General features: G+C 49.4%; 1 protein-coding gene across 2 annotated transcripts; it reads right to left on the bottom strand.

Moving 5' to 3' along the window:
* Positions 1-139: 139 nt before the first annotated feature.
* TMEM248 (transmembrane protein 248) lies at positions 140-27,848 on the bottom strand. 2 transcript variants are annotated; one of them, XM_045074907.1, is made up of 7 exons: positions 27,621-27,848; positions 11,393-11,569; positions 8,003-8,288; positions 6,362-6,512; positions 4,889-5,072; positions 3,393-3,536; positions 140-2,835 (listed from the first exon to the last, which is right to left on the bottom strand). In XM_045074907.1, the coding sequence occupies exons 2-7, from the start codon at positions 11,558-11,560 to the stop codon at positions 2,815-2,817; spliced, it is 954 nt and encodes a 317-aa protein (XP_044930842.1). In that variant the 5' UTR covers positions 11,561-11,569; positions 27,621-27,848; the 3' UTR covers positions 140-2,814. The 2 variants fall into 2 exon arrangements, with proteins under 2 accessions (XP_044930842.1, XP_004761761.1); XM_004761704.3 differs by lacking the exon at positions 27,621-27,848 and adding an exon at positions 19,643-19,707.

Below are 27,848 nucleotides of genomic sequence, written 5' to 3'. Positions count from 1 at the left end.
GGAACCGCGGCCACCCCACATCCCGAGGACGGGTGACCCTTGGAGGGAACAGCTTGCAAGACACCCTCAATGACTTAGCACAGATGCTCTCGCCTTAGAAAACACCCAGCAGATGGCAGGAAACAGGAGACACGGCAAATAAATTCAGAGGTTTTATTCTGTAAAGCACATATGCACATACTCCAAACACAGAAAATTAACCTGGGAGTGAACGCCGGAACAGATCAGCTACTGACCATCGTGCAGAAGGTAAGCGAGACGGGTCTGCAGGCCCTCGCAGCCCCACGGTGCCTGCAAGAGAGCTGGAAACTGGGATGCGGAATCCCCACAGACCGTCAGAGAAAATGCAACCCAAACGCAGGCTCCTAGTGACGAGAAAAACTTACAAATAGAATCAAAACTGATTCAAGTCATACGGTGAAAAGACAAAAGGAGAAAGGAAAGAGATCAATATGATCTGAAATGACCACGGAGAGCTGCTGGCCCTGACTGGGCCTCCCGTCCAAGACGCCTGAGAACGCCCAGGGCTCCCACGCGGGGTCACTCGCAATGGCACCTGGGCCCTGCTGGGACGCTCTTCTGAGCCCGAGGTCCCCCGGCAAGAGGCGGCGGAGGACCAGGCCTCATCTGCAAGCGCCCGGATGTGACAGGACTCCGGACGTCCCAGAGCCCACGGGAGCCTCTTCGGTGCCTAGACTTCTGCACCAGGCCCACGGCCTCTCCGCGTGCCCGCCCCCCTTCAGACACCTGACAGACCCTGGGTTTCCGTAAGATCTTTGAGAAATTACCTGCCAGAGTGAACGCTGGATTTTAACGTGTGTGTCCTCCCCTCGTGACAAGTCCTACTGTCGAGGCATTTTTGGCACTTCCTTCCCTCCGCCCCTGGCTACAGATTCCAGCCACTCCCTGTCACTGAACAAGGGACCGTGCTGTGCTATTCGCAAGGGCCGGATCGAGCCCGCGCGCCGGGAAACGGACTCTCGTCACCTCCCTCCTTTCAGGGCGCGACGGACCCGCCTCCCGCGACGGACCCGCCTCACTCCGCCTCACTGGGATTTCATGAACTCAGCAGCAGCTTAATCTAAAATCTGTTGCTCTTGGTACTGACGTTTCTAAAGGCCAAGCCAAACGCTCTCTCTCCGTCTCGTCTCGTAAGAGCCTCACAGTCTCTGCAGAGGAAGCCAAATGAGCGGGTCAGCCACGCGTCACGTGAGCAACTCAAAACCCTAGACAGGCAAGTATGATCACTGTGCTTGAGATGCACCGAAAGGAAAAAAAATGGGGGGGATATTGGCATATTCAGTCACGACAGTGACTACTTTAACAATCTTTGTTTAGAGCCCACAACTGTCTTCCACTCGAGAATGCCTGGGACCACGTGTCTGAGGCCAGGCATTTTAGACGTAGCACTGATCTGCAGTTCGGAGCAGACTACAGACCTGACGTTGAGGGAAAGAAGTGCTGACAGTCACGTCCAAGGTTGTAACTGCCCTTCGCTCCACACCACTGCTTGGGGGAGCACAGAGGTCAGTCACGACGATGTGTTTTGAATGCAAAGAGCTATTACGGAAAACAGTAAGAATACAAGTAACAAGAAAGGACTAGGAAAGACCACGCAAATTTTTTTTTTTTTTTTACAAGATGGATTAGAAGAAAAAAGAGATAAAGGGTCTGATCATCAAAGTGCCACAGGAAAGAAAAATGCTTTTTGTCTTCCTCAGACACGGCGGATCAGAGCGGCCTTCCTTCCAGTTCCACAGGCACCATGACGTGCCCGGATCTACCAGCTGCCACTTCCTTCCGAAGACACGTTCACTGCAGAGACAGAGATGCAAAAAGCAGAAGGAAGAAAACCCACTCCCTCTTCAAGGAAGACAAGAAACTCCTGCACAACTATTGGGCTGAACCAGCTTTCTCTTTCCAAACTGCCGTCAGCATTCCAGCAAACAGAACAGCTGATTTCTACTCTAGAGCCATTCACTTCATTTTTAAGCTCTTCTGAGTGAGGACGCTGCTTTAACTCTGATAATGGAGGAAAGGGCCAAGAGAGGAGAAGACAGTGGGAGATTCTGTGCCAACTCGCCCCACACAAGACCAGGTTCCTCACCGTCTGTATGGAAAATGAAACTTAGATCTTTACCAAGTAGGTGATTTTTCAATAGTTAACTTTTCACTCAAGATGAAAGCACAAGTCTGTCCTAACTAGAGTAGTATTAAAATGTGACTATTTTACTTTTCTTTTCAAAGGAAAAAAAAAACAAAACAAGAAATAAGAAAGACAGGCATGTTTCCTTGCAAGCAAAACGGAGAAAAAGGGATTATTGTTGTCACCATGATTATTAAGCCACAGACACGTAAAATCCACAAAATGGATTGGTGGCTTTGGAAATGCAGTATCACATCAAAGGTGCAGACGGTTTTGAACATTCTGTACATACGGGCTGAGACAGGACCGAAGCAAACCTCAACCCCGCCAGCCATGAAACGGCCGCGACCGCGGGGAAGACGGCCCGGTCCGCTCCGCCGCAGCCAGCCGCCCGTCCTCCCCGGCGGCGCAGGCGCATCCCACCAAGTCCGCGGTGGGGCTGAAGGCTTTCGGCTGCACCCAGTGCGAAGCACGTGCATCATCGGACCAATTTCTGAATAGATTTTATAAATATATACAAATCAGTTACAGGCACTTGAAATGTCTTTGGCTGGAATAACCCAACATTGCGAGATAATATATTCACAGAGTGTCCAGGCCCAGGCTGGGTTCAGCAGGCAATGATTATGGTTCTCTCAGTCTCTCTCAGAGAACGGGCAGTTGTGGGGTTAGGCATCGGCCAAAGCCACCTGAAAGAGAACACGATGAGCCCGCCACACAGCAGAGCCCGCAGAACTCAGTCCCACCGGCGCCCTCACCGGTGATCCAGACCCTTTATCAACCAAACACCGGGAGCTACATGGCAGGCATCTAGCGGGCAGAGGAATGACTAACTCCCTAGGGAAAAAAGATCTCACTCAGCAGGGCATGAACAGCGACCCGAAAGTCTCCGCTGCGAGCGGCCGATCCAGCAGAACCCCCTGCCGAGACAGAGGTCGCAGTTTTGTGACCGCGGTCAGGATTCTGCGAGGCGGCTCCTCCAGCTGACAGAAGCAGACAGGAAGCAGCCCTGCCAGGGTCTGCTGCCCGCCCCCCCCCCCCGCCCGCCCGGGGCTCTGAGAACAGTTCCCAGTTCCCAGCCATGCAGTGGGTGTGCGGCTGGGGGCAGACCACTACAGATACACACAGGACCTAAGCTCTCTGCAGGAGACGAGCCGCCAGCCACAGAGGGAATCAGGACCACGCGGGACGTTCAGTCTGCAGAGACCCCAGCAACAGTGCTGGGCCACACCCGTCCACCGCTCACCTTCTCGGGACAGAAGTCGGGATTGCTCTGACGCAACTTGCTGGGTCTGCCTTTGATGACCGCGTAGCAAAACATGGTTATCACCATCACGAAGAGGAAGTAGCTGGTGTGCATGAGATGCAAATTTATTAATGAACGGTCGTCCTGAATAAAGAGAACAAGCCAGAAACATCGCACTGAGTTGCTGGAAGACGTCTCTGCTAGGATTCTGGAAATGGGTTCATAACCTCCAGACTCCCCTCAACTTGAATTCTTAACTGGAAGGAGAGAGGGTTCTGTTCCTCTTCTAAACTATTAAAACCGGGTTTAAGTAAAGACGCTGTTCCTGGGGCCACCCACTTCTTCCTAAGGCAGCCCCTGCCCTGGCTTCTGCACTCCCACACTGCCCAGGACCCTGCCCCAGGACCCCCGTCCCCAGGAAGCCCCAGAGACCCAGGGGCTCTAACCCTTCCCCTTCTCCTCCGCCCCTTCCTCTGACAGCCCAAGCCTGTCTTCCCCAATCCTCCCTACGCTCCCGCCAAGAAGGCCTCTCCCCACGGGCGGCTTCCTTCGGTCTTTTCTCACTTTCCAAGTCCTTGATTCAGTCTCCTCTGACCTCCCGCACGCGGTCACCGTCGCCAGGCCTGCCAGGTGCCGCACGCCGGCCCTGCTCCCACCCCTTTTCCTTCACACAAGCGCGCACACACGCACGCACCTCCAGGCCTCGAAACATCAGCCTTGGGCCCTTGGGCTCCAGCCCACAAACGCTCATGGGTTGGGCAGACCCGTCTCCCTCACGCACTGCTGTGCAAGGCCCTACAGCCCAAACGCACACAGTCCGAAAGCCTCGGCGAGGCACCGACGTGTCTTCCAGCCCCCGGCCCCTGCCCGGTGCCCAGTCTGGCTCTGTTGCTCAGTCCCGCAGCCCCAGCCCACCAACTGCTACAGCTCGACAGAAGAAAGAGACAAGAATCAGGCCAGAAGAAGTCTAGCTACCATATACCAACAGGAAGAAAAGTGCGGACACTTAGAAAAATCCGTGCAGTCCGTTAAAAGCGGGTTCAAGGCTGGGCACGAGGCCGAACCAACCCCAGCAGGCGGGTTACAGCCTTGTTAGGTAAAACCCTACCAGCCCTCGGTATCTCGCCAAAGACTCTTCTCCTCCAATTTACTTCCACCTTTCTGAATTTCACACGATTTACTATTCATGTTCACACCAACCCAATACTCCCGGAGTGACCGCGGGAGTGAGCAGACGGTACACGTGTCCCTGGAACACGACGGCCGTGTGACAAACGTAACCGCTGGTGACCAAAGCAGAAAATGAAAAACAGACGCAGAGCGTCCTTAACCAACAGGGTGGCAGCTCCACCCGGGCCCCCGCTACCACCCCTAGTCTCCTGGCCCAGCTGGAAATCCAGAAGGGGAAGGGCTAAGCGCACTCAAGGAGGTAGAGGGCCTAGGTGACTGTCCCCAGATGCAGGCAGACACACAGACACACAACTTCTCTCACTTACGTCTGGAACAATAACTGTAAGCTTGGGATTCAAAGCGTGATAGACTTTTCCAATGGCCCCCTTGTAACACCAGAAAGGGTTGTAATCCTGAGCATATTTTGTGTTGGCGTCTCTCGCGGTCGTGAAGATCTTGTACCAGAGTGTGGCGTTGCTGTACGTGTCGGGAACACAGTGTGGTGGCTGTCTGCGGGGAAGAGAGCGCAAGACAAGGCTCAGCGGCCTGATGCCCTCACCCGGGCCTCCCCCACGGCCCAGGCACCACACTGAGCATGGCGTCCCGTGTGGAGAAGAGAAAGAAGCAACATACATTTCTTTAAGATGAAGACCCTTACGTTCTTTTTAGCTTACAGGTTTTTTTTTTTTTTTAATTTAACGAACACCTAACGGACTAAGAAACAGGCAAGTCTGTTTGTTAAGTCTGCTTGTTAAGATTTCTGGCTTCACAAGTCAACCAACCATGGTTCTCTTCCCTGTGATGTAGCCAAAGAGAGGCCTGGCCCTTTTAGGCCCATTTTTGTAAATTAACTAAATTCTCAGTCACAACTGAAAGTTTTATACACAAACTTCTCTGACAGCAAGTAACACTCACCTGATCTTGTCCTACAAACCTCCAACTATCTAAAACAGGTAGATCCCAGAGTAATTATTTTTTGAGAGCGCGAGCGAGCGAGCGAGCGAGAGAGTGCGTGCACGTGCGTAGGGGACAGGCAGAGGGAGACGCTCAAGCAGACTCGATGCCCAGCGCAGAGCCCGACGTGAGGCTCCACCTCACGACCCCGAGATCATGACCTGAGCCGAAATCACGTCAGATGTCAACTGACTGAACCACCCAGGCGCCCCCTGAGTAATTCTTCTTCTTTAAAAAGAATTCCTCTACATTGCAGGTTAATAAAAATAATTAAATAAAAAACCAGAATTCATCTTAGAATTCTCTTAAATAGGCTACATCTTACGCATTTCATGTACTTACAGATCATTATCTCCATTATAAAGAGGCAAAAAAAACCCCAAACCTTAAAACTTATCCACGGTGACATGACAGCTGCTCAAAACAGATGAGGCACAAGTTTCAGCAACAGACACTGTTTCGCAGAAAGATTCATTTATGCTCCCGGTCGCAATGACTAAAGCTTCATCTTTCTGGAGGCTTCCTCCTAAGTCCTGCTGGTGACACATCAGCTCCTACTAACTCGGTGTGACACGCTTGCACCGACAGGACAGGCGGCCCCGCACGGTAAGCAGAGCGGATGCTTTCAGTCCCTGCTCAAGCATCACTCACTCTCCAATCCTCAATGCCGAGTTCTACCTTAGGATCCCAAACTCAACTCAAATAACCCTTCAGATGGGCCTGCCGGGACAGCCGTGTCTAGTCATTTACCGCAAGCTTCCCCAGAACCTGCCCAAGCGCCCCAGTCCCACTCCTGGTCAACGGGGCTTCTGGCGCGCAGCCACGGGGTTCCGGAAAACACTTACACGGTGACGGGGAACACCCCAGGGTTGGCTGTGAGGGTCATGCACGTGGTGAACACCACCTGCTCGCAGTGACCGTGAAGGGCACAGTCGTCCGAACTCCAAGCTGTAGGCAGGGTAAAGGTAATGTTGATCTCCTCGTGGGCTTCCCGGCCTACGAAAGAGAAATGGGGGTAGGGGGCAGCGAGGGAGAGCGTTGGTAAATCAAGGCAGGAACTCATCTATGCATGATGCTCTGGGATTCCAAGGAATCCTGGAATCAAACTCACCCAGGAATCCCCAATCCGCCCAGAGAAGCGAGACATCTGCCTGTGCGGGATTTCAGGAACTAGAGCTTGGAGCCAGACTGCGAGGCCTGCTCACCCGGGGGAGCCCGCGTGTGGCAAACGGAAAGGAGCCGCTGTTAGCCAGGGCCCAGAGATGCCAGGCAACAAGGGCCCCCAGTGCCCAAGGTAGAAAGTTGGGGGCGGGCTGAGTTACTACCTCCGCTGTTCTAGCACCTGTACGGCACTCGTGCCATTTCCAAATCGCTGTTAGATGTATCACTCCACATAAAACACACGCCATCCCACAAACATGACCAGAGAAGCGTTACTGCTCCCTTCCACATGTGAGCAGACCAAGGATCCGGGGGTCTACCAGACTTCAGGAAGGTTGGGAACTGATAAGGGATAAAGAAGCTTCAACGAAAACCAAGGTCTAGTACCGCAGCAGCAGGAGACGGTCCACCCACTCCCAGAGTCACCTTCCCGAACTCCTGTGGGAACAGCTCTCAGCCGGAAGAGCCAGCAGAGGTCGGCCAGGCACTCCCAAGTTCCTCCAAGGACGGAGAGGCCCTTGGTAACAAAGAACCAAAGACTATTCTTCTAAGATCTGGGCCTCCGTAGGAAGCCTGTCCTAGTCACTCCAGCTTCTGCTACGTCCTCAACTGTCTCCTGAATCACTTGCAGTCTGTCACGGTCAGAACGCCCCACTGGTCCAAGAGCAGGGCTCAATGTTCTACTGATGGTTATTTTCACTATTTTTTTTTTTTTAAATTCATTTAAGAGAGAGGGAAAGAGTACAAGCAGGGGGAGGGGCGGAGGGAGAGAGAGAGAGAGAAGAGCTCCCTGCTGAGAGGGAAGCCTGGCACTTAGTACAGCACCTCCTTTGTGCTAGGAACTACTGTTACGTGTTTGATAAATATTAACTCATGTTATATTGGTCTCTTCTGTGATCCTAAAATTCCAACAGACAAGACCAGGTCTTGGGCTTTTTCTTGCTCTTCCCAGCAGCTGGCACAGTGCTGAGCTAATGTGGGTGCGCATTCAAAAATTTGTAGACTAGTAACAATATTTGTAGTATGTAGTGAAAACTCTAAGATGAAAAACCTGAATAAAAATTTTGTGTTGTAAAAATTAAAACCGGAGCTCAGCCTTAAAGTGTCCTCTCAGCCGCTGTGTTGAGAGCCTACTATACACCAAGCACTTTAGGTGAAGACGCAGCAAAAACAGCTCCTTCTTGACTTCATTTAGCTCCAACTCAAGAAAAGAGGACACGTGTAAAAACAATAATCTGACGAGTAAAAACCATATACCACTGATACTCTGTCTTAGAAGCTGCTGCCTAAGAAAATCTAAACGGAAAAGGGTGACACTCACGTACCTGAAAGTCCAATCTGATGGCCCAGAATGGTCGAGCACAGATGGGTAACATTGCGGGAGTACCCTCCGAAGGGCTTCAGCGGGTCCAAGGTCAGCGTGATGGCCACTGAGATGTTCAGTGGGCCCGCGTCCTCCAGGGCCTGCGGGGACTGGGTGGACGCTCTGGCCTGCCCGCTGGCCACCGTGCTCTCCGGGGTTGTGGTGTCGTTTGTGAGGTGCTTCAGTGTTTCGTTCTCGGATACACACAAGTCCAGATCGTTGAACCGCAGCAGAAACGTATTCCAGTCCTGCGGTGGGAGAAAACAGAGGTGTAAGGAAAGCACGTGAGAGCCGTCGGAAAGCGCTGCCCCTGGCACCCTACAGCCAGGACCCCTGGAGGGGGTCACGGAGCCACAGAGTTAAGCGCTGAAAATAACTACGACAATACAGCCACCAGCCTCTCGCAGTGGCATAACGGTGCTGGTTTTCCAAACCACTCTCACACTCACAATCTAAAATACGAGCTCTTCACTGGCATGAGATACGAAATAAACTAGGAGATTAAACCAGCTTATTCAAGAAAATGCATTAAAAAACAGCATATTATACTTAGAGAAAATGATCTAGCTTGAGAACAAAACTTGAAAAGAAAGCTTGAATGAAAGTAGTAAAACATTAAAAGCATTAATCCAAATTCACTTAGCAGATGTGATTAGTTACTTGTTTTTTCTAAGACTTTTAAGTAATCTCTACACCCAACGTGCAGTTCAGACTCACAGCCCCGAGATCGAGTCACCCACTCCCCTGACAGAACCAGCCCAGTGCACTTTTACATAAGGCTGCCGGGGGTGCCTGGCTGGCTCAGTCAGAAAAGCATGCAACTCCTGGTCTCGGTCAGGGTCGTGAGTTTGAGGTCCATGTTGGGTCCAAAGGTACTTAAATAAATAAAACTAAAAAAATAAATAAATAAAGCTGCCTTAACATAATTTCTGGAAAGGTCAGTTCACCACCGTCAATACCAACACCAGTATGGCCCCCTTGTCACGGCCTTTCAATCATGACCACCTTAAAGCAGAACAACTTAAAAAAGGAGGAGAAAAGATGTTTTCTGGCATCTGTTCACTTCTGTATTGGCGGTTTAAATCATAGGCAGTTTTAAATACATACACAGCTGCTTATGTCATGGTTCAACCGAAACCAACAATAATAAAGTACTTCCTGGGTTCTATTTTAATTTAATTTTCACAAAAAGGCAAAGATAAACTCGGGATGAAAGGGAAGAACACACTAGCCCCAGCTGAGACACTGACTTCCTTCAGGCAACATTAGTCTACAGGAAGCTGTCAGATGTGAGGACTAATCGAGTTATACTTCGATCACTCTAACGAGGAGCAGGGGAGGGGAGGGGAGGGGAGGGCAGGGCAGGGCGCTGCCGGAGCAATCCTGGAGCGGCCAGCGAGTCTACCTTTAGAGAACCCGGTCCATCAGTCTGCGGCAGCTACGGCGGGTGCATCAAACTACACTCCTCCAAACCTACAGGGTCGACCGACCACTCAAAAACACTGGGGCTGAACAGGAGGAACATTCTAGTACATTCCTTCATATTCCAGACATGAGGGAACTGAGGCCAAGGGCAGCCTTATGGACTCTCAAATTCCACAGTTGACGGCAGAAGCAGGATTAAGTTTTTTGATTCATAGCCCCTAACTTTTCCCATATTTCTAAGATCCTCATTTGAAAATAAAATCATGGGGCGCCTGGGTGGCTCAGTGTGTTAAGCCTCTGCCTTCGGCTCAGGTCACGATCTCAGGTTCCTGGGATCTAGCCCGGCATCGGGCTCCCTGCTTGGTGGGGAGCCTGCTTTCCCTCCTTCTCTCTGCCTGCCTCTCTGCTGTGATCTGTCAAATAAATAAATAAAATCTTAAAAAACAAAAAAAAAGAAAGAAAAGGAAAGGAAAGAAAACCACGAAGTCGATCATGACCACAGTTCTGCACCGCCTTGGCACTGCCTTCCTGCAGACCGCGAGCCCATTCTGGACAGACAGCCAAAGCCAATGTCAGGCACCATTCCGATGACTAAGGACTGATCATCCAGGCTGCCTTAACCACTGGTGCTGGCCAAGTGCTCACCGTGGCCCTGGGCTCTGAGGGAAAGCAATGCCAGGATGCCGCAGAGCCCTGGTTGTGGCTAGAATATTCGTTTTCAGCCCTAATGTGGGCACATGCTATCTGCACGACCTTTAAAGACTCGGGCAGAGTCAGGGCAGAGGGAGAGCTGAACCAGCCTGTACTCTTCTTGGTTAGAAATAGTTTGAAAGGGTTTCCTGGCAGAAATAGCTAACACTTGTCACTTAAACTTTGTGAAAAAGTTCACTTGTGAAGGGGACCCCCCCTCCTGCCAAGGTAGTCTAGGATCGAGAGCACTGAGGACAGAGCACAGAGCAAGCCATGCCCCCTGCTACACCGAGGAAGACCCCTCCTTTCCTGCACAGGGCGCACACAAGGCAGGCACAGCCCGATTCCAATCCCGCCCCCGTTCCCGCTCCCACCAAGGCACGCACCCCAGAAGAGAAAGGGTAAGAGAAGGCACCCCATAAGTCTACTATGGCAGGAACTCTTTTGTCCTAAGAGAAACCACAACCACCAGTAATTTACCATACCTTTAATTCAGCATGATTCCTAACGTTGTCAAATACATTTTGTAATAGGTACATTATCATTCAGCTCCATTAAATAAGAACTGTTAACTTTGTGTTGTTTTCTTGGTATATGCAAAAATACATCTTTTAGAACCCAAATTATGAGTATTCAAACCATTATTTGCCTAGATTAAGGTTTAAAGGGCAACACCCTAATAATTTATTTAAACTGACCACAGTGTAAAATCTAGAAGGCCAGTGTGCAGAAAACGAAAGCTCTGCTTAATAAAAACAAATATATTTGGAAATAAGATCCAGCTTTGTATTTCTTCAGTGTCCCTCCTCAAGAAACGGAAAAGCTATCAGTACAGCTACTAAAACTCCGTGATGACACAGGGCCTCAAAAGAACAAATGTTTACAGTTTTTAAAAATAGCAATTAGCTAATTCAAAACTTTAATAATAAATTTGCTGATTTATTAAGTTAATAATAGCAAGCATGTTAGTTCTCTAAGTTCCTGACACACTTTACAATATACTTCCCAAACGCACGGTTCACCGCTGAAGCAGTCTAACTGAAACTGGTAACATCACTTAAATCAACACTGTCTGACTAGATGTATTCCCAGTGAACCACACGGAGACGGAAGACATGCTGGGGAAAACGCTGCTTTCTCACTGCGTTCAAAGGAAAGGTGTGTGGAGAGCCCAAGGCTGCTCCCCTACTGTGGAAGGCCTGGCCAGCCCGAGAGGAAGACTTGGAACGCACGATACCTCCGCCATTTCCGGTGACTTAATCTCCTTGATTTTGAAGAAATAGCCCAAGGTCAGGAAAGCTATCGCCATGGCGCTGACACTGATCATGAAGACCACGAGGGGAGGCCGGCTGCTGATGTACAGCTTCAGGTTCTCCAGGGGGTTGATGCTGAACATTATTCCCATCAGCTCCACCTGAAAGGGACGAATCGTTAGACTCAGGGACCGTCTCGCCCAAAGAAACCCTACGATCCCTGCCGTGGTTTCCTTCTCTGGTGCCTGGCTCTATGTAACAGGATTTATTTTTCCTGTGGGCTCCTCGATGGACTGCTGTGCACTGCAGTCTGGTTTTTTGTTTTTTAAAATTATTTATTTATTTATTTGACATACCGAGATCACAAGTAGGCAGGCAGAGAGAGAGGAGGAAGCAGGCTGAGCAGAGCGCCCGATGCGGGGCTCGATCCCAAGACCCTGAGATCATGACCTGAGCCGAAGGTAGAGGCTTAACCCACTGAGCCACCCAGGTGCCCCGAAATCTTGCCAGTCTTACTCACTGCCCTAGCCCCCTCGTTCCTGGCCCCAGTACAGGAGCTGACACACAACGAGCAAGTCTATACATGAACCGACGACAACACTAAAAAAAGCAACTAAAAAAACATCTGTAACAGCTTTTAAGTTTGAGAGAAAAATATGCATCAACACGCCCTAAGAACCAACAGCGACCACGTGCAGTAAGCCGGGCTGTGTCCGGCCTCACCCTCACCAAGAGTCCTTTGAGATGTGAAATAATATCCTCCGTGCTCCTCCCAGAGCAACATCCCCACGTGTTCTGTGTCCTTTTACTACACACACACACACACACACACACACACAATTACTGGCACTGCACACAGAAACTTGTGGAACATGAGACACTGACTATATTCTGACGCTAGTCTCATTCCCATGGTTGGAGCTTTGATCTCTGCAGACCGCGGCTGCCGGACGCACCAGCCACACCGTGTGCAAGTGCGGCTGAGGCCTGGGGTCCTCCCAGGTCCCACACCAGGCCCTGCAGCTCGCACAGGAGGGGCCCTGGGCCACAGGGCAGGCCCCTCGGCCACCGGACCGGGTCACGCCACACAGCTCTCCAAGGAGTCCCACCAGCAACAGAAGGGCTCAGTCTACTCCCCGACATTAGGACCAACACTCCACACTCTGAAGCAAGCTTACTCACTGGGACCACCAGTAAGATCGCTGCGAAATGTTATCTCATCGTTTTGTTTTCATTTTTATTTTTGCGAGAGAGCAGGCGCGTGAGCAGGAGCGGGGCAGAGGGAGAAGCAGACTCGGCCGAGCAGGGAGCCCAGGGCAGGACCCTGGGATCGTGACCGGGGCCGAAGGCAGAGGCTTCCCGACTGAGCCCAGGCGCCCTCCTCACTATTTCAATTGCGTCTCCCTCAGACTGACCATCTCCACTGCTTTCTCAGCCATTTAAAGAAATCGCCATTTCTTAGCCATTATTTTCCTCTTCAAGTCTTAGAGCTTCTTCCTAGGGAAACTGTCTCAGTCTTTTGGCTACTTATCAGCCTTTCGTCCATTTCTCATTAAAGCTCAGGAGTTTTTATATTCTGGAGCCTAAGCCATTTCCAGTTTTTTATGTTACACATAACGTAATGTATACATATGTTATGTATATGTTACATAAATACGCATCTATACATATGTTACTTATACATTATACTTGATGGCGTCTGTGGACTTCCTTTAATACAGTTTACGGTACCTTTTACCATATGAAAGGTTCTTGTATTTTTTCAACAACTCTCTTGATATATAATTTACATATAATTCACCCACTTAACATGCACAAATCAACTCACAAACCTGGGCAACCTTCACTATAATCAATTTTCAAACATTTTCATCGTCTCATAAAGAAACCCCCCACGCTTGAGGAGCCACTCCCCATGCCCCCCGGCCCTAAGACAGCCACTAACACAGCCGGTCTCTACAGATCTGCCCAGTCCAAACGCCGCACAGGAATGGACTTGCAGCATGTGGCCCTCGGCGACCGGCTGCTCTCCCCTAGCACGGTGTGTCCGGGTTGGTCCGTGATGTCGCATGTATCAGTACTCCCTCCCTTTTTGTTGCTCCAAATACTCCACTGTATGAAATACTTTATTCACGTATTTTGCACGTCCACGCGTCAGCTGACAGACGTCTGTTTCTACCTTTCATCCACTGAGTCAGGCTGCTACGAACATGCATGTGTCGTTTATTGTATGGACACAGGTGTCCACTTCTCCTGGCTGCTGTCTGTCCTACATACCCCAAGAGTGGCACTGCTGGGTCATGTGGTAACCACAGGTTTAACTTTCTGAGAATCTGCCGGGCTGTTTTCCAAAGCAACTGCCCCACTCCGCATCCGCACCGCCAGATAGTGAGTGCTTTTCCCCACCGCGTCACCCACGCTCATCACTGCCTTGTTCATTACTGCCACCTCAATGGGTGTGCAGACCACCGTGCTGTGGTCTGCATTTCCGTGATAGCTACGAGTTCTTGATTCTAATGTATTTATCCCCCCTTTCCTTTTATGATGATGTGTATGCGTACGTTATTTAATTCTCTTTCATTATTTTTCTCTTCAAGTCTTAGAGTTTGACTTTTAGTCTCTTATCGACTTGGAATTGATTTGAGATTCCAGAATTTAGTAGGCTTCTCATTTAATCTTTTTCGATATAGGAGGCCAATTACCCACTATCATTCACTGAAGATGGTTTTATACTGAACATGGATTTCCCATGGATTTGGAAGGCTACCTCTCATACACATGAAGCTCCCAGATGAATGTGGGTTTGTCTCTAGGCTTTTCTAATGTCCCATCATGGTGTCTGCATCTCCCCACCTTGGTACCGTTTGAAATCTTGCCATCTAATACAAGAATTCTAACATTTTACTTTTATTCAAAATCGTCTGAGCTCTTCTTGGCCCTTTACTCTGCTGTATGAATTTTAGGTCCTACCTATAAAGTTCTCAGGAAAATCTAGTTGAGTTTTAAACTGAAACTGTACCAAACAGACTACTAATTTGGGGAAGAAATGACATCTTTATAACACTGAGGTCCCTAGTCTCTGAACAGAATCTGTCTTAATTTACTTGGGTTCATTTATCTTTTTCTATAATTTTTTAAAACTTCTTATGTACCTTATTAGATTCAAAAAATACTGATTTATGCAGGTATCATTGACAGCATCTCCTAAAAATTACGTTTCTTACTGCTGTTGTGTATAAAAGCAACAGGCTTTGGTTGCTTCCAGACACACCGCTGAAATCTTTTAAATTCTAACTAGGTTCTTTGTAGCTTTCCCTGGGTTTTGTGTAGACAGTCACATTGCAAACTAGTGAATATTTCTTCCTTTCCAGACCCTATTTATTTTTCTTAAACTTTGACTAAAATCTTCAGTGAAATGATGAAGAGAAGTGGCAACAGTCGATTCCTGCCTTTAAAGAGAATGCTTCTAAGTGTTTCAGTATTAACTACCGTGTATGTTAAAGGTTTCTGAAAGAAACCCCTTGCCAGGTTAAGAAAGTACTCCTCCGGGGCACCTGGATGGCTCAGTGGGTTAAAGTCTCTGCCTTCGGCTCAGGTCATGATCTCAGGGTCCTGGGATCGAGTCCCACATCGGGCTCTCTGCTCAGCAGGGAGCCTGCTTCCTCCTCTCTCTCTGCCTGCCTCTCTGCCTACTTGTGATCTCTGTCAAATAAATAAATAAAATCTTTAAAAAAGAAAGAAAGAAAGTACTCCTCCAATTCAAGCACGCAAACAGACTTTCCTTACAAATAGGAGTTACATTTTAATGATCGCTTTCTCTGCAACTTCTTATCAACTTTTTCTCTTTGATCTGTCGACATCGACTATAAGCTGACATTCTCATGCTAACTCATATTTGCGTTCCTTGGATAAACTTAACATGACTGTGATTTTTTAAAACTACATGACTGGTTTATGTCTGCCATATTTTATCTGGACCTTTTAATTTCTATTCGTGAGAGATAAGAAAACGATCAGCCGTGATCACGCTCTCCTTGACTAGTAGGACCAAGTCATCCCAGTATCATGAAATTAAATGAATTATCTGCACATGCATTTTCAAACTGTGTATGAGTCTGTGGGTAAGATATGTGTAAGATATGAGTTTTTATTTCTAAGAACTTAACAGAACTTGACCCCCCCCCAAAAAAATACTCCTTCTTTACCTAAATCATGGTCATGGCCTCACCACGACCACCAACCAAACCCACTAGCTAATCCTGTAGCTCTTCTTTCCGAAATCTCTTTCAGGCTCACCCATTTCCCCCACCTTCATGTGAAGAGGTATCAGCCCTCCACAACTCTAAGAGCTTGACATCCACGAGCCCAGTGAGCATCTTTATACTTACACATTCCACATGTCCAAAACTGAACTCATCTGCCTTCCTGCCAATAAGATTCTTCCCCCTGTATTCCCCACCTCAATCCATAACTCTGGAAAACAAGCCAGACTGCCTGTGCCTTCCCCACTATATCCAATCAACTGCTAAGTGCTAAAAGATTCTATTTCTTTACCATCTCTTACTTCCTCTTCCTCTCCACACTCCTGCCCTTAGTTCAGGCCCTTATCACCTTTCTCTTGTAGCTATTACTAAGCGTCTCAACCGGCTCTGCCTATACCAGTCACATCATCCATCCTCCACATGCTGCGAGAGTGTCTTCTCCAAATGTCAATCTAGTTGTGTTACTGCTGAACTCTCGCAGCGCTCCAACAGCCAAGGGATGAAGTCCAAGCTCCTTAGAACGGCAAGCCACCGTGAGCTAGGTCTCATCTACCTCAACGGTCTAACTGCTTATAATTCTTGGAACACATTAGACAATACTATAGCTAGATGGGGAAGCGGGGGCGGGGATAGATGAAACAGGGGACGGAAATTAAGGAGTACACGTGTCATGACGTGTATTAGGGAAGTGGTGAATCACTATACCACACACCTGAAACTAATTTAACACTGGGTGCTAACTAACTAGAATTTAAATAAAAACTTTTTAAAAAATTGGGCTCATTAAAATTATTTCTGCTCTATGAAACACACTGTTGAAAGAATGAGAAGACAAGCACAGACTAGGAGAAAATACTGCAAAAGACATATCTGTTACCCAAAATATACAAAGAACGCTTAAAAAACAGCACAATTTAAAAATTAGCCCAAAATAGTTATAGTAATAAGATGTTAAATAAATAAATAAATAAATATTAGCTCTTGACAGCTCAATAAAGAAGATTTACAGATGGTGAATAAGTACACAAAGAGATGCCCCACATCGTAGGTCATCAGAACATACAAATTAAAACAACAATGAAATATCACTACACCTGCTAGAATGGCCAAAACCCAGAACACTGACAACACCAAATGCTGACGAGGATGTGGAGCAACAGGAACTCCCATTCAGTGCTGACAGGAGTACAAAATGCTAACAGCCACTCTGGAAGACAGTTTGGTGTTTTCTTACGAAACTAAAACATACTCTTTTTTCCCCCCAATATATTATTTATTTGTCAGAAAGAGAGAGAGAGAGAAAGCGCAGACAAGCAGGGGGAGCAGCAGGCACAGAAGCAGGCTCCCTGCTGAGCAAGGAGCCCAATGCGGGACATAATCCCAGGACACCTGATCACAACCTGAGCCGAAGGCAGAGGCTTCACCGACTGAGCCACCCAGGCGTCCCAATTAAAACCTACTCTTACCCATAAGGTCCAGCAACTACACTGCTTGGTATTTGCCCACAGGAGTTTAAAACTTACGTCCACATGGGGATGCTAGGGTGGCTCAGTCAGTTAAGGGTTGGTTCCTGATTTCAGCTCAGGCCACGATCTCCGGTCCATGAGACTGAGCCCCACGTCAGGCTCTGTGCTGGGCACACAGCCTGCTTGGGATTCTCTCCCCCTCTCACCCCTTAAAAAACGAAACAAAACAAAAACTTCTGTCCACACAAAAATCTGCACTTGGATCTTTATAGGCACATTATCCATAACAGCCACAATTTGGAAGCAACCCAGATACCTTTCAGTAGGTGAATGGATAAACTGTGGTATATCCAGATAATGGAATATATTATTTGGAACTAAAAAAAGAGCTATTCAGCCGTGAAAGGCGAGGGGGAAACGTAAATGCATATGACTACATGAAAGAAGCCCATCCGAAAGGCCACTTACAGGATGACCCCAACTATATGACCTTCTACAAAAGGCACAACAATGGAGCCAATAAGAAGACCGGAGGCTGCGGTGGGTGGGAAGCAGAGCACAGAGGCTCTGCAGGGCAGTGAAAACACCACATGACACTATCAGGTGGACACGGGTCATTATAAATTTGTCCAGGGCACCTGGGTGGCTCAGTGGGTTAAAGCCTCTGCCTTTGGCTCAGGTTATGATCCCAGGGTCCTGGGATTGAGCCCCGCATTGGGCTCTCTGCTTGGCGGGGAACCTGCTTCTTCCTCCCTCTCTGCCTGCTGTAAAATAAATTTAAAAAAAAAAAAACAAAAAAAACAACTTAAAATAAATAATAAATAAATAAATAGATTTGTCCAAACCCCTAGAACATACAACACCAAACACAAGTGCTAATGTAAACTGCACTCTGGATACTAGTGACAGGTCCACAGAGGAGGTTCACCAATTGTAACAAATGTGTCACCTGTGAGGAGGCGGGGGATGGAGGGTGCTGACAATGGAGGAAGCCGTGCACCTGTGCGGACAGACTGGTTTCTGTACCTTCCTCTCAATTTTGCTGTGAACCTAAAACTGCTTTTAAAAACTTGAGTATTTTAGGAAAAAAACCCCAAAACTTGAGTATTTTTAAAAAGATAAAAATCTAGAAATGGCATTACTTAGGTTAAGAGTCATAAGATTCCGAAACAAAAACATCAATAATAACTTAGAATTCGGTAAATTTAAAGTTGGAAGTCTCTTATATATGCTTATAAAGTTTATTAAGAAAGAGAACAAAATCTGAATCATATATAAACGTAAGCACCTGAAACTACAATTATGAAACATCTAGAAAAATAGAAAAATCTAAAATAAGCTTTTAGAGAAAACTGAGTCATTAAAACCGTGTCACACCAGAATGTAAACACTCAGATAAATATCAGCATAAACACCTAAAAATTAACAAACATCAACATAGCTAATTTAATTAGAGAAAGTTCCAGAGGAGGCCAACTATGTTTACTTAAAAGTACAGTTTTTCATTGTTTATTTGTTTGTTTTCTTTCTAGAGAGCGCGTGTGAGATCGAGACGGGGAAGGAGCAGAAAGGAAGAGAGTCCCAAGCAGGCCCCACGGCCGGCACGGAGCCCTACAACGCGGGGCTCGGCCTCACAACCCTGAGATCATGATCGGGGCTGAAATCAAGAGTCAGACACTTGACCAACTGAACCACCCAGGTGCCTCAAGCTTTTTAAAAATTTTTTAAAAAAACAATGAAAAGTCTAAATACTTCACAAACTTAAAATTCCTTTCCTACAAGCATTTTCAAATACAAATTTAACAAAAGCTAAACAAATTTATTTCTTTGCCCCAAAAATGACAAGAACATTTCTGTAACCTTCATCATAGTAAGTGTCACTAATTAAAGAGTAAGTTAAGCTCTGTACAGGGATAGGAAAAGTAGATCAGAGGGAAAGCACACTATCCGGCCCCTCCCCTCAACCCACCCCAACTTCAATTAGGGACTTTCACAAAGATAAAGAGAGAAACCGCCAGGGCTTGTGATGCTGCCTCTTGGCAAAGTCTAGGCATTTCAGGTACCAGAACACAGCCCAAAGGCAATTTTACAAGCACGTGATTCAAGTCCACTGGCAAAGCACCTAGAGCTGGGAGATGAGTTCACCGCCAACACTAACACCTCAGGTGGCAATTTAAGTAGACAAAGGCTAAGATTACTGCGGAGTTACCTCAAGCAACCTTCAAGTTAGGAGAAACAACGGTCACTTTAAAAAGGGAGAAAAAGGGCTGTTAATCTCCCTAGAGACCAGCTTGGCCACACAGATCAACAGCATTAAAGCCTAGCACACTCCCACCTCTGCTATGTGACTTCTGAAAACTTCACCTGAGAAAATACTCCTCGCTGAAACCAAAGATTTAACTAACACAGCTCCCTCAGGAGCGTTTAAAATGGAGAAAGAAAGAAAGAAAGAAAAGGAAAGAAAAGGAAAGAAAAGGAAGGAGAAAAAGAAAAACCAGGTACCCACCAGCAGGGCAACAGCTACAGGATCTACTCCCAGCAGAAACACCACGGTCCTCAGACAGCCAGGACCTACAGTGACACAGAGAGAGGCTCAGCAGGTTTAAGGACGAGCGTGTGGGTGCGCCTAAGCCCCCACAGGGGGTGAAAAGACAGCCACCCGCAAACTGTAAACAGTGCTGGTTCTCTCTAGCTGGTGAGATTACATACATCTTCTTTTAAAAAAATTTCCAAATGAGGGGCGCCTGAGTGGCTCAACTCCTGGTTTCAGCTTAGGTCCTGACGTCAGGTCGTGAAATCGAGCCCCGCACTGGGCTCCCGGCTCAGTGGGAAATCTACTGGATCTTCTCTGTCCCTCTCCTCTTCCTGCTCAGGCACAACGCACTCTCACATAAAAGATTTTCCATAGTGAGTATGTATTCTCTTTGTAATAATTTCTAACAATAAAATTTATATATATAATCCCCAATAGATCCTGCTGCTCTCATGGCCAAAACAAAAACTTTATTAAATCTTTTTTTTTTTAAGATTTTTATTTATTTATTTGATGGACAGAGATCACAAGTAGGCAGAGAGGCAGGCAGAGAGAGGGGGGAAGCAGGCTCCCCGCTGAGCAGAGAGCCCGATGCGGGGCTCGATCCCAGGACCCTGAGATCATAACCTGAGCAGAAGGCAGAGGCCTAAACCACTGAGCCACCCAGGCGCCCCAAACTTTATTAAATCTTAATTCTATTCACTTTGTCCATTAATAAAGGTGATGGGGTGCCTGGGTGGCGCTGTTGGTTGAGAGCCCAACTCTTTTTTTTTTTTTTTAAAGATTTTATTTATTTCTTTGACAGAGATCACAAGTAGGCAGAGAGAGAGGGGGAAGCAGGCTCCCTCCTGAGCAGAGAGCCTGATGCAGGGCTTGAGCCCAGGACCCTGGGATCATGACCTGAGCCGAAGGCAGAGGCTTTAACCCACTGAGCCACCCAGGCACCCCGAGAGTCAAACTCTTAGTCTCAACTCAGGTCATGATCTCAGGGTCGTGTGGGACTGAGCCCTGAGTCAGGCTCTGAGCTGGGTGCAGAGGCTGCTTGAGAGTCTCTGTCCCTGTCCCTCTGCCCCTCCCACTCATGCTCTTTCTCTCTAAAATAAATAATTCTTTAAAAAATGATAAAGGTGATTAAAAAAAATAACATACCTTTTTTATACCAAACTAGAACAAAAATAAATAAAAAACAGGATGGTCCTCTAGTATGTCCTGGTGCTAAAGAAAGGCAAAGCTTAACTCGCAGTGATCTGTACACAGAGGGATCTGTAAGAAACCAAAAATAAAATAAGAATACTTAGGTGAGGGGCACCTGGGTGGCTCAGTGGGTTAAAGCCTTTGCCTTCGGCTCAGGTCATGATCCCAGGGTCCTGGGATTGAGCCCCGCATCAGGCTCTCTGCTCAGGAGGGAGCCTGCTTCCTCCTCTCTCTTTCTCTGCCTGCCTCTCTGCTTACTAGTGATCTCTGTCGGTCAATTAAGTAAATAAATAAATCTTTTAAAAAAATAAATATATTTAAAAAAACCAACAAAATACTTAGGTGAGGTTCCTCTAGACCACCCACTAACGTGTGTGCCTGGGGCAGGTGGTGCCTTAGAGGTCCTCCCGACAAGCGTGGGCCCCTCCCCAGGGCATGGAGGGGAGCGGGTGACATGAGCAGAGAGGCCCCCAGGATGGTAAGGTGTCCTGCAAGGCAGGAGCAAAGAGCGTCAAGAAGGAAGCGGCTCTGAGAAGTGTGAAAGTAGGAGGAGTAAGAAAAGAAAGGACATGAGTCTCTCCGCTGGAGACGTGCTTAGCTGAACCTGAGCTTGCGTAATCCTGCACCTGGCAAGATCACTGGTGACCTTTAAAACCACTCTGGCGGAGGGAAATCAAACAGGATGAGGAGACAGGCCACAGGTGCACAGCGGCGCTTCACGGGAAAGGACAAGCGACAGAGTCAGGAGAAGGGAGGAAATGGACAGAAAGGAGCTACTCCAGCGAGAGGGCTGCCCAAGGGACCAGGAGCCGCGGCTGAAACACGCAATCTGCATCTGGGCTTAGCATCTTTATTAGAAAGAAAAGAAACGAACACTGATTATGTCAGATAACGAGCCCTTCCACAGGGTGTCCCTCTCGCCAAGTACATCACAGAGCGACTTGCTCAAGTTTAAAACTGCAATCTAAAACCAGAACTTAGATCTGCTAAACCACTACCTGTGACCCAATCAAAAAGCTCACTTTACATGAAAAAAAACGCTGTTCACCTTAAACCAGGTTTTCGGCCTCAAGCTAAATGGGAAATTCCTTAGATCTCCCCTATAAACTCAAGTCCTTTTCTAAGTTTGGACGAGACGGGGAGGTGGGGCGGGGGTCGGGGCATGCCAAAGCGACATCGTGGGGGAGGCTTGGAGAGCCCGTTCTGCGTGCCCACCCCAGGACACCCTGCTCTTGGGCCAGGGGAAGAGCCGCAACTCACCGGGATGTGGGAGAGAGGCCCGCTCCGAGTGTAAGGACTGAAGCGGCATTTCTCAAATATCCTGCGCCCACCAAAGAGCACTCGCGGACAGGACCCCAGATCGTGCAACACCTGGCAGAGCCGCAGGCACTTGCTGGCGTCCAAGAAACCCTGGGCGGTCTTGAGCGCCCAGCTACCATCCTCACTCTGCTCCAAGAGTAGCTGCAGCTCAGCCTCCACCCCAAGCTCATGGCCCGGCCTCTGCACAAGGCAGACACGCTCATTCCCAGCTTCCCGTGAAGTTTGCGGACCGATCTCCCACCGCCGCTCCAAACAGCCACCCACCGAAGCCCTCTACTGAGCTAAGCCACGGCTACCTGGAGCCGACCGGGTCCAACCTCATCCGCGGTCACCAAATCAGCTCATCCTCCTGGACAGACACAGCCGCCCCCCCAGTGACCACTGCCAGCCCTTCCTGAGTCTCTCCCTCCCACAGTCACTGTCTAGCAGGTCCCGCCTTGGAACCTCGCTCGCGAGCAGCTGCTCCCCTCCCCAGACACTGCCTCCTTTAGCCAAACGAAAGCCGCATACCCTGCTCGTGTTGACTCTCCTTCCCGTGATGTTTCTGCACTGCCCCACCCCCGACAGGCACCGCCTGACACAGAGCAGGTGCTTAACGTAACATTGAACACGGCTGCCCACTTTTCACGTGAGTGGCACACGGTTCCAGGAGTCCTGCACATACTGTGTATGTGCCCTACAACATCTGTATTGCACAGAAGAGGAAATTACGGCCTAAGTCAGTCGGCTAACTTACCCAAGGTCATACAATAGGAAATGAACCAAGACTCCAATCCAGTCCACCTCCAGAGCCAGCGCACTAACCAGTAAGCGCAGTGCAGCCTCCCAGGAGATGTTCCGGATTTGGATCAAGAGTCAAGCCTAGTCAACCCCCATCAAATGAGGTAAAAACCGAGGGTACACATAAAACTTTGCAGTTCAGACATCAGGAGCGATACAAGCAAGAGCCCTCTCACTAAGGGGATATGAGGAAGGCAGAAGCCAGACTACCAAGGGTTAAGGAGAGTGTCCTGTCTAACCGCGACCTACAGCACACCCTGTGTCAGACACCGCGCCAAGTGCTCTACTCACATTGTACTTCTTAATCCTGCAACAATGCTAAGTAGATCCTACCATCCTGATTGTACAGAAGGGGAAACTGAGTCAAAAGAGGTTAAGTAATTTGTGCAAGGTAATAAGTGGCAGAGATAGACTCTGATTAAATTCATCCGAGCCCAAAAGCTGTGCCACAATACGAGGGTTGATAAGTAGGTTTCAAGTCCAACATCAAGTTGGAAAGAAATAAATTTTTTTACAAGCCACAGATATATAAAATGTTTTTACTCGTGGAATTCAAAAAGCACAAAACCAACTTTTCTGAAGTTTAAAATGGTGAACTTACTTTCCATCTCTATAAACAAGGCAATTCATGTCTCAAAATGTTCATCCATTAGCGTACAAAGCAAAGATGAGTAGAATTTTGTCCATGGTTTGTTTCTCAAGCTAATATAATTCAGTGTAGAAAAAACTTCCACCATAACCAGAAGTTTAAATGATCAAAAGAGAAATTACAACAGAAAGCATAAAGTTTTAGTTGCTAAATGTGCATTTTAGGCAATACCAGTACTCAAAGACAAAAAGGAAAGGAACAACACAGGCTGATATAATTACGTTTGTAAGCAGACTTACTTTCAAAATTCAGACTCAGGCTGTACTTACTCACTTATAATTAATGAACGCATGGTTCCACTCTCCAAGTCATAACGTAAAATCACTGTAACCTCCAACATGCCCCTGTCCCTTTTTTATAAAATTAATTCACCATAGTTCCAAAACAGAAAATAATTTATCTTTGTTCTTTAATATTTTTAAACTGCTGACCATCTTAAAAACCAAATTAAAAGTATCCCCACATTAAAGTTTAATGACTTGGGAGTTTAATTAACAGATATTAAAAAAATAAATCACGAGTGACGACAAGATTAAATGAACACTAAACATTCAATGTGAAATTATACTGTAACATCCAAATTCAGTATAACAAGTGGGAGATGCCATGAAAACAGCACTTTTAACCAACGAGCATAAAAGACCAACTGGCAAATGACTGTACTTTGCAGACTGTCATCACCAAAGGCTTCTGTAGTCCCCAGGACCGCACTGAGATCTGTAATCATACAAACTACAAACCTCTGGTCAAATTTATTCAATCTGTACCAGGGAAAGATAATTTAAAGATTTCCATATTTATTAAAATAAATCCAACATGGAAAATCAATTTGCTAAAAACTCTCTTTCCTCCATTTCCTTTTTTTTATCACTATGATACTGTGCTCGGTTTATTTTTTTCAACTCGGTTTATTTTTTTCAAGTTAATTTAAATTCCAGTTAGTTAACAGATAGTAATACTGGTTTTAGGTGTACAATTTAGTGATTCAACACTCACATACATTGCCAAGCGCTCATGGAAAACAGCGCCCTCCTCAGTCCCTACCACCTTTTTCACCCCTGCACTCGCTCACGTCCCCTCTGGTACCCATCAGTTTGTTCCCCATAACTGAGAATATGTTCCTTGGTTTGCCTCTCTTTTTTCCCCTATGATCACCTGTTTTGTTTCTTAAACTCCACAGATCATTTTTAATATTAATTGTAGTGTCATAGTAAGATACTTTTAAAAACCCTCTTACATGGCAACAGAATTCCGCAGCACACTACTGACAAAAAAACCACGCAGATTGTCCGTCCCTGGACTAATGTCATGCTGCGGCCCCTGTTAAAACCACTCTTTTTCAGGTGCTCATCTGTAACGAGGAAGCACAGCAGTGGGTAGAAAGGGACCAGTCGTCTAAAAGCATTAAGAAGTCAACAGAGTGCAGTCCTGAGCAGCGCTCAAAGAAAGGATAAGGCTGCAGTCAGGGAGGTCCTGAGACTGGTTACAATGATGCGAGGCAATGACAGGGCATCCTCCTTGAAGGATACTGGGTCAGAGAAACAGCACGTCTGGGAAGTGAACTGATGTCAGTGAAAATACTGGGGAACCGGCGGAAAAGCGTGAAAATACTGGGGAACCGGCGGAAAAGCTCCGTCCATCACCCGGCTGCAGCCAGAGCCGCAGAGACCACACCAGGGCTGGGTTCTCGCAAACTAAACACAGGCGCAGAAACAACGTGCAGACACCAAATCTAATTTCCTGATTGCTAATACCAGACAGAAATCACCATCAGCATCTTTTTCATTGTCCTTAAAATAAGTCAAGCACCGCTTTGTGTCACTGGCGGCATAAAAGAACAAAAGAAACCCACCCCATGAAAACAATTCTTTAGAACCCAGAAATCTACCAGAAACCAGACTGGGTAGCCTCAGCTTTTTTTGTCTTAGAAAAGCATTTAACTGGAGCACTTGGGTGGCTGAGTCAGTTAAGTGCCCAACTCTTGATTTAAACTCAGGTCATGATCTCAGGGTCCTGGGATGGTGCCTGGAGTTGGGCCCCACGCTCAGCGGGGAGTCTGCATGAGGACTCTCTCCCTCTCCCCTTCCTAAATAAATCCTAAAGAAGCAGAAGGGGAGAAGAATTTAACCCTTTTTAAAAAAAAAAAGATTTTATTATTTATTTGAGAGAGAGAGAGAGAGCAAGAGAAGAGGGAGAGTCAGAGGGAGAAGCAGACTCCCTGCCAAGCAGGGAGTCTGATGCAGGACTCGATCCTGGGGCTCCAGCATCATGACCTGAGCTGAGGGTAGTTGCTTAACTAACTGACCACCCAGGCACCGGAGGAGCATTTAACCCTTAACGGAGTTCCGAGGCCAATGACTGCAGGACCCCACTGTCCAGCTACGAGGCCAATGACTGCAGGACCCCACTGTCCAGCTACCTAGTCTGGGTGCTGTTCCATTAACCGGCCTTTGCTTTTTCATTTCACGGGTTAATTCTGAAAGACCCAAATGCTCCAGACCCCCTGAGGTCCACCTTAAAAGCCACTTCCTTTATGACACTTAAGCATAACACAGCCACATGGCCACTGCGGCCTGCCACTTCTTCCCGCTCTCTCTAAGCATGTTCCCTGCGGGCAGAACTATCTGCAGGTCTGGTCTCTCTTCCCTGCAGCAGCGGCGGCCGCAGCCCAAACAGAGGGTGTTCCCTCAGCATTTGGGGATCTCAGACCCCAGGCGTGGGTGGCGGCCCCCACTTCCAGTGCCCCGCAACGAGGCCACAGCCATTCTTCCCACACCTCTACTGGGAAGTCCACACTATGCTAGAGAGAAAGCAGGCTTGGGGTCACGAAGTACGTCTCTGCTGCACAACAGGTCCCTCTCCTTTTCCCACACGGGGGAAGGGGAAGGTGCCCAAGCGGCTGCACACAGACAGCTCCCACGTGCTCCGACCCCGAGGGGACCGGAGGGCTCGGGCACCAACCGACTTACGGCACATTCGTCATCCAACCATCCCGGGCCGGCGCTGGATTCCCTCCACCTGCTCCCACCGCGGCTCACCTTCCAGGCAGGCGCGCAGCAGCTCGGGAGGGGCCGCCGTCTTTGGGCTCCGGGGCGGGCCGCGCGGAAGCCCCCGGCCGGCACCGAGGGCGCGGCCCGCCGCTGACAACCCCGGCGCAGGCCCCGGGCCCCGACCGCTGCCCCTCGCCAGCTGACCCGGCGCCGGTGCTCACAGGCTCGAAGCGGCCCAGCAGGCGCGGGGGTACCGCTCACGGCGCTGACCCCGAGAAACGGAACGCCGCGCCTCCAGGCCCCCCGCGGCCGCCCCCGAGTTCATCGAAGTGCGCGTGAAGCCGGCCACCCGCCGCCCCGGGGCAGCCACCGAGCCCGCGCGCGCTGCCGGCGCTCCGTTCCCGCACCCGCGCGTCCCCTCCCGTCCGCCCTCGCGGACGCTACTGCGCGGAGCCAGCGGGTCGCCGGCACGACCCCACGGGCACGACCCGGCCCCCCGCAGCGCCCGCGCCGAGTCCAAACTGTCCAGGTCTCGGGCGCGGCGGGGAGGCCCCGCGGGCAGCCCTGCTCCGGGGGCGGGTGTCAGCCGGCGGCGGGGATCAGGCCCAGGCCGGCGGCGCAGGCCGGACCCTGCGGGGCGGAGCGACCCCACCGCGACCCGGGCGGCGGCTGCGGCCCCGAGAGGCTGCGGGGACACCCGGCCGGCAGGTCCGCTCCCGAGCGGCGCGGTCCCCACTCGGCCCCGCGCTCGGCCCCGGCGACCCCGACCCCGGCCCCGCGCTCGGCCCCGGCGACCCCCACTCGGCCCCGCGCTCGGCCCCGGCGACCCCCACTCGGCCCCGCGCTCGGCCCCGGCGACCCCGGCCCCGGCCCCGCGCTCGGCCCCCGCGACCCCCACTCGGCCCCGCGCTCGGCCCCGGCGACCCCCACTCGGCCCCGCGCTCGGCCCCCGCGACCCCCACTCGGCCCCGCGCTCGGCCCCGGCGACCCCGGCCCCGGCCCGCCGGCCCCCGCTCACCCCGCCCCGGTGGGCAGCGGCGCGCCCCGGGCCCAGCCGGGCCAGCTGGTCGGCGGACGCCCGCGGCCGCTCAGAGCTCACTGGCGGCGGCGCGCGGCGGGCCCGGGGCCGCTCGGCACCATCCTCCCCGCCGCGCCGGGGGCGGCGTCGGGCTCCGCGGGGCCCAGGCGAGGCCCAGAGGCCAGTCCGGCTCACGCCGTGGCGACACAGACTCGTCCCCGGGTCCGG

The sequence above is a fragment of the Mustela putorius genome, unplaced genomic scaffold (assembly GCF_011764305.1).
Source record: "Mustela putorius furo isolate JIRA1106 unplaced genomic scaffold, ASM1176430v1.1 tig00000139_pilon_pilon_pilon, whole genome shotgun sequence".
In the NCBI taxonomy this organism is placed as follows: domain Eukaryota; kingdom Metazoa; phylum Chordata; class Mammalia; order Carnivora; family Mustelidae; genus Mustela; species Mustela putorius.
The sequence above is the reverse complement of the archived record's forward strand: the minus strand, read 5'-3'. Positions and strand labels throughout refer to the sequence as shown.

What these genes read in the sequence shown, in the direction of transcription:
- TMEM248 (XM_045074907.1), bottom strand. Translation starts at nt 11,560, where the DNA reads ATGGGAATAATGTTCAGCATCAACCCCCTGGAGAACCTGAAGCTGTAC. An exon ending in AGTCACCGGAAATGGCGGAG is followed by an intron (nt 8,289 to 11,392) that starts GTATCGTGCGTT and finishes CTCCCACCGCAG; the next exon opens with GACTGGAATACGTTTCTGCT. An exon ending in GGGGTGTTCCCCGTCACCGT is followed by an intron (nt 5,073 to 6,361) that starts GTAAGTGTTTTC and finishes TCTTCCCCGCAG; the next exon opens with ACAGCCACCACACTGTGTTC.